Raw genomic sequence first — 6,749 nt, 5'->3', positions numbered from 1 at the left:
GGCCCGAGCCCCAGCGGTCCCCTCGGGCGGAGGGCGCCCTCCAGCGGTAGGTTTAGGTTTATCCGCGCGCGTCCGACCGGTGTCTGAGGCCCACCCGGTGGTCCTGGGGTGGTAGAATTCGCAGCTAGCCCTGCCGCTTGGTGTGTGCGGCGTCGGCTTCCCATGGGCATTTATGAAAAATGTCGAATCCCAGGCCTGGCCCCACCCCCACTGAATCACAGTCAGATTCACCCGCACTCTCCAAATTGATCAACGCAAAATGGAGAGATGCTTCCGCAGAGGGCGCTAGAGACCTCCAGATTCAGCAAGAAGGCAGCTCAGGTGAGGGTTTGGGGGAAGGCCCAGATGGATATACACTGCTCAGTGCAGGAAACTTAGAAAAGATGTCATTCACAATCACTCCACTCAGATAATCAAGATAATCAGGATTAACATTCCTTTTAATTTCCTGTGCACTGAAAGATATTTAAAACATTTTCGTTTAAGAAGTCGCATTTCTTTGAAAATAAAGTGTTGAAATGTATGAAGGACTATCATGTTACAGAGTACCTTTTCTCTATGCATATTTAGTTTTATGTATAGCGCACGTCTTAAAAGTTTACATATAAGTATGGGATTTTTAAAAAACATGATTCAGCCAAGCCGGTGTGGCTGTGGTTGAGCGTCGACCAATGTATGAACCAGGAGGTCACGGGTTCGATACCTGGGTTTTGAGTTCAGTCTCCAGTAGGGGATGTGCAAGAGGCAGTCAATCCATGATGTTTGCCAGGATGACTAGAATCCCAGCACTCACTGGGTTTTGCAGAAATCTCAGTTCTAACTCCCTGTCCTGAGCTAGCCTAAGACTTTACCTCTCTCTCCTTGCTATGAGTGATGTTATGGGCTGAATTGTGTTCTCCCAAAAGGTATGTTGAAGTCTTGACCCCTTAGCACCTGTGAATGTGACCTTATTTGGAAACTGGTCACTACAGATGTAATCAAAACCAAGATGTGGTCGTTAGGGTGGGCCCTAATCTAAATAATGTTCTTGTTAGAAGAACCAGAGACATAGGAGAGAATGCCATGTGACCACGGTGGCTGAGATTGGAGTGATGCAATATACAAGCCAAGAACACCAAGGACTGCTGGCAGCACCACACACTGAGAGGCAGAGAACACACTCCCTGGTACCCTGAGGCTTTAGCAACACCTTGATTTTGGGCTTCTAGCCTCCCTAACGGTGGGAGAATAAATTTCTGTTATTTGAAGCCACCCATTTTTTGTGATAATGTGTTGCAGCCGCCTTAGGAAACCCACAGGTGACAAGACCCAATCCTCCTCATTATCAGTTTCAATCCTCCACCTTCTCCCACCCGCAAGGCAGTCACAGGTCTACTTCCCACCTTCCACTGAGCTCCTTTCTTGTCTCTCGCTGGCTCTAAAGATTTACTACTATTCCTTGATAGTTCAACTATGAATTAGTTTTGTTTTTCTTTAGCTATACTGAAGTATGAATAACAAACCATTAAATTAACCCATCTTGAATGGAGTTTAATTTTTCGAAGATTTATAAAGTTGTGTAACCATCACCACAAACCGGTTTTAAAGCATTTCCACCACATCAAAAAGTTCCCTTGTGCCCCTTTGGTCATTCCCACCCCCAGGCAACTAATCATTTGCTTTCTACCACTAAAATGTTGCCTTTTCTGGATATTTCACATATGGAATCATACAGACTGTGGTCTTTTAAGTCTGGCTTTTCACTTAGCATTTTTTTAAGGTTTATCCATGTGTCTTTTTTATTGCCGAGTCATATTTCCATAATATGTAAAGTGTTCAATATCATTAGTCATTAGGAAACTGGAAGTGTATACCAGTACACGCCCATCAGGATGGTTATAGTGTAAACCCTGAATGACAAGTGTTGGTGTAGATGTGGAGAAACTGCAGCACACTGCTGGTGGGAACAGAAAATGGGGCAGCCAAACAGTGCATTTGGGAAGCAGGCAATGTCTTACCAAGTTAAACACACGCTTACCACGTGACCTAGCAATCTTACTCCTAGGTTTCTACTCAAGAGGTAAGAAACGTAGATCCACACCAAGACGTGTACTTGGATTTAGAGCAGCATTATGCATGATAGTCCCAAACTGCAAACAGTTCAGATGTCCATCAGATGGTGAACGAATAAAGTGTGGCACGTCCACACAATGGAATATTATTTGCTATCAAAAGGCCCGAAGTGCTGATACACAGAAGTCCCGAGAGGGCAGGGGGTTTTGTCTGCCTTGTTCACAAGTGACCAGTGCCTGGCATATAGTAGGTGCTCGTTAGGTATATGTTGCATGACCAAGAGAATGAACCACATGAGCTTCTTTATTGGACTGTTTATTTGAAAAAGATTTATTACATTTTGAAAAATGGCCATGTTTGCAGTCATAAAAATGTGCATGAGAATTCAAGAATATAAAAATAATCTATATTAACAAGTTTGCTTTGTACACACGCTACACCATCAGCCATGACCCCCACTGCAAGTTTTGGGGGCACTGACTATTGTGGGAGCTTCTGACGCAAGACTCAGGGAGATCAGGGTAGTAGCTCAGGGACACGTAGCCTGACCAGTGTCCACTGTAAACATCAGCGATAGACTTTTATTTTAAGAGGCAAAGGGTTTCCCCGGAGTTCACAGTTGGTTTGAGCCCTGCAGTGGTGCTGCCCTCCACACAGCAGGTGGCCGACTGCCACCGGACGTGTACGGGTGCAGAAGTTCATCAGAAACTCTTTTTCATTTCTTTTAAAAATACATTTTCAGCACGCAACTTTTCTGTCTCCTGGTAAGTAATTTTTTAAAAAAGGAAAAGAAAAAAATTAAGGCTCTGATTCTTACAAGAATTATTCTTGGCGTTCATTAAATTTATATTTCAAATTAAAACTATAATTTTTAAATTTGTAAACTTCTCAACATTAAACAGAAATGTGATGTGTATGAAAACTGACTGAATTATCCTTAGAATAGCAATGACTGTATTGTTTTGAATTCATGAAGTTCCCTAAAGAAGGCAGATAAGCGATTTGATCATTAAATTCAATTTTAATTAAGCAACCATTTAAACAGCAGTTACCTCAGCGAGCCGGACGTTCTCCCTCTTCAGCCGCACCACGTAGTGGATCTTCTGGTTTGGGTTCTGGTGTCCTAACAACTTGCCATTTTCCTCAGCGAGACACTCCACCTGCTTCCTTAACATCTCCATCTCCTGCAGGTAGTCAACCCAGGGAGACAATGAGCTGCTGTTCATGTCTTAAAAAGTAACATTACTCCATGCCTCTGAGAGCGCAGGGAGACAGACACACGGACAGCTGGACAGCTGCGTGTGCTACAGCAGGTCTCACCCACATGACACCCTGTCAGACAAGAGTCTTACTCTGGTTGGTCCTAGTGATTCACGCGGCCCAAGCACAGGAAAACACACACACACACACACACACACACACACGCACCTGGAGTGTTCTCTCCCTTTCTTCATAGAATTCTTCCAGCTTTGACCTCAGTTGTTCCTTTTCTTGGAACGCTTTAGACTCCAACGTTCTGGTTCGTTCCACTTCCTCAGTCATTCTGAGGTAGTCTGTCTCTTTGCTCTGCAGGGTGTTCTGAACTTCTTCTAGACTGTAACAATAAATAGCCCTTTTTGATATTCCAAAGAAACATAATTACAACAGTACTGGAAGACATGTGGAGATGTGCCCCTGAGCCCCACTCCCCCCAGCCCAGGGTGCTCATTTGAAAGTAATGCTAATCGCTGCCCGCCTCTCCCCCGAGAGCACAGGAAGATCTGCAGGTACGTTTTTGTTGTTGTTTTAACCAAGACTTTAATTTTGGAAAAATCCTCAAACCATTTTTTAAATAATGAAAATTTAGAATGGAAACGCTCAGATTCAGCCCACTTGGAGCAAACATAACTGAGGTATTATTACAGCAGCAGGGTTTACTCAGTGCCCCACCCTTAAGTGTAATAGTTTCTGGTTTCAAACACTGGTTTTCAGACAAAGGGACACAATTATTTCTTTAAGGATGTGCTATTTAGAATTTACATACTTTATATAACTACCAATTGAAAAGAGATATAAGGCCGAGACCGGTTTGGCTCAGTGGATGGAGCGTCGGCTTGCGGACTGAGGGGTCCCGGGTTCGATTCCGGTCAAGGGCATGTGCTTGGGTTGCGGGCACATCCCCAGTGGGAGATGTGCAGGAGGCAGCCGATCGATGCTTCTCTCTCATCGATGTTTCTGACTTTCTATATCTCTCACTTCCTCTCTGTAAAAAATCAATAAAATATTAAAAAAAAGAGATATAAGGAAAAAGGCTACTGTAGAATTACATAGAATTTCACCAATTTTATAAAATCGTCTGAATCCTATCAGCTTCCCCAAAGAAACAAATGCTTTTTATCTCACAATGCACATGGAACAGAATTCTGGTTAAGTAAATGATGTAATACAGGGCATTTAACATACCACTTACAGGCAATTGATTTCTAGGGCAGGGTTTCCAGACCACAGTCCATGTGCTCAGAAGGACCGTGTGGGGAGAAGGCATGGTGTCCTCCGCTCCCCTGGGGCTGTGCTACATTTATCTGGCGTGTTTTGCTTTTGTTTGATGAAGAGGCTTGAGGCATGGCAGACACTGCAGTTGCCTAGCCAACAGCCAATCCCCTGCTCTGTCTAGCTATAGACACTCATTTTATCTGGGGGAAAGGAAGAGGGAGAGCTTGCCGTTTCTAAGGTTACCAGGTAAGACCTGGGCTGAGCTGAGTATGGCTCTACCTACCTCGCGGCCAGAAGTGCTACACCTGGCCCAGGAGACGCACACTGACCTTGGGGCTCACATACACCCATGGATAACACAATGTGTAAAATCGCTGCAGGAGGCTGGGGCTGATTTGTGGAGTGTGCTTTGCTTGCCCACAATGTGGGCTCCTGTATGATCCAGGGATAACGTATCTCTAAGACTCTTGGTTACTAAATTATGAAATAGATTACAGGCATACTTAGCTTGTATTTTTTTTTTTTTTTTTGCTAGGTCTCAAATGGACATTCCTTCTAAAATAGCTGCAGATTTACAGCCATACAGCTGGATTCTCATAGATCCTGCACGGGATGCAGACTCCTGTCCTGGCCCTACAACCACCTGGCTGGAAGAGGTCCCTGGACGGCTCCCATGTGATGAGACTGTTGAACAAGCTGCTCTACATCTGTCCTCTCTGATTCTATGAAGCAAACGACTCAATGACCGGGTAACAAATCTTTCACAGGTGGCTGGTCTTTGTCATCCGATCATTGAAAAGAATTTTCGGCATATTAACTTGGATGGAGCTCAAATGACTGAATGTGAGTACTCGAACAAAACTTCCATTGCCATTACTTACTATGTGATTAAGATTCCTCAGCATTTATATCAATAAAAACAGAAAATGGAATAGAATTGATACTAAATATTGTCTCATTCCAGAATTAAAAAACAGAATGAGCTAATCAAAGAAAAAGCATTAAGATAAAGTGCATTAAGAGATGCATTTCCACTAACATTTTACTAGGTATAGTGATTATTTAAAAAATCTTACAATAAATTTAGGATACTGTGTTAATAGTAATGAAAATTCAACCCAGAAGAAATATAACTCTTAGAGACATAAGAGTACAAGAAACTTCTACAAATTATTTTCAGTTTGCATACATTTTCATTGCTAACTGAAATGATAGAGTAATCAGCAAAACAATTTCCAAACAATATAGTAAATCAGCATGGGTATAGAACAGCGGTTCTCAACCTGTGGGTCGCAACCCCTTTGGGGGTCGAATGACCCTTTCACAGGGGTCGCCTAAGACCATCGGAAAACACACATATAATTACATATTGTTTTTGTGATTAATCACTATGCTTTAATTATGTTTAATTTGTAACAATGAAAACACATCCTGCATATCAGATATTTACATGACGATTCATAACAGTAGCAAAATTACAGATATGAAGTAGCAACGAAAATAATTTTGTGGTTGGGGGTCACCACAACATGAGGAACTGTATTAAAGGGTCGCGGCATTAAGAAGGTTGAGAACCACTGGAATAGAAACTAAAATCAAAAAAGGAATAAGGTAAAATTTTAGATTTAGGGATTTGTTTATATATTTTTAAATGATGGAAAGTAGCAAATAAGTTGAATACTGTTAGAAGAACACCACAACAGTCTTATTTCTAAAGGTGACTATTTTTAGTACAGGCATATCTCTGCTTTACTGCACTTCACAGATGCTGCGACTTTTACAAATTGAAGGCAAGACTCTCCACCAGCAAAAAGACTATAACTCACTTTATTACGATTGTCTGGAACCAACCTGCAATATTCCTGAGGTATGCCTGTATGTTGGAACCTCTATTTTTTGCAACAATTTTTGCAACATGCCCGCAACCCAGGAACATGCCCCCGACCGGAATCGAACCCGGGAACCCTCAGTCCACAGGCCGACGCTCCATCCACTGAGCCAAACCGGCTTCGGCAGGAAGGGAGGAGGGGGAGAAACATCGATGTGAGAGCAAAATATTGATTGGCTGCCTCCTGCACGCTCCCTACGTGGGGATCGAGCCTGCAACCCAGGCATGTGCCCTTACTGGGAATCAAACCAGCAACCTTTCGGTGCATGGGACAATGCCCAACCAACTGAGCCACACTGACCAGGCAATAAATTATTTTTTCACTTCATTTCATTTT

The 6,749-nt window shown here is 42.9% G+C and overlaps 1 protein-coding gene across 3 annotated transcripts in view; it reads right to left on the bottom strand.

The window, feature by feature from the left end:
* Positions 1–2,358: 2,358 nt before the first annotated feature.
* KIF15 (kinesin family member 15) overlaps positions 2,359–6,749 on the bottom strand; it is a 66,730-nt gene continuing 62,339 nt past the window's right edge. For all 3 annotated transcript variants that reach the window (XM_006765087.2, XM_015564849.1, XM_006765085.2), the window contains 3 exons: positions 3,481–3,646; positions 3,105–3,236; positions 2,359–2,813 (listed from right to left, as the gene is read on the bottom strand). In XM_006765087.2, the coding sequence (XP_006765150.1) occupies positions 2,754–2,813; positions 3,105–3,236; positions 3,481–3,646 (358 nt within the window). In that variant the 3' untranslated portion in view covers positions 2,359–2,753. The remainder of the gene's footprint in view (positions 2,814–3,104; positions 3,237–3,480; positions 3,647–6,749) is intronic.

Source organism: Myotis davidii, unplaced genomic scaffold (assembly GCF_000327345.1).
Source record: "Myotis davidii unplaced genomic scaffold, ASM32734v1 scaffold81, whole genome shotgun sequence".
Lineage (NCBI taxonomy): Eukaryota > Metazoa > Chordata > Mammalia > Chiroptera > Vespertilionidae > Myotis > Myotis davidii.
The sequence above is the reverse complement of the archived record's forward strand: the minus strand, read 5'-3'. Positions and strand labels throughout refer to the sequence as shown.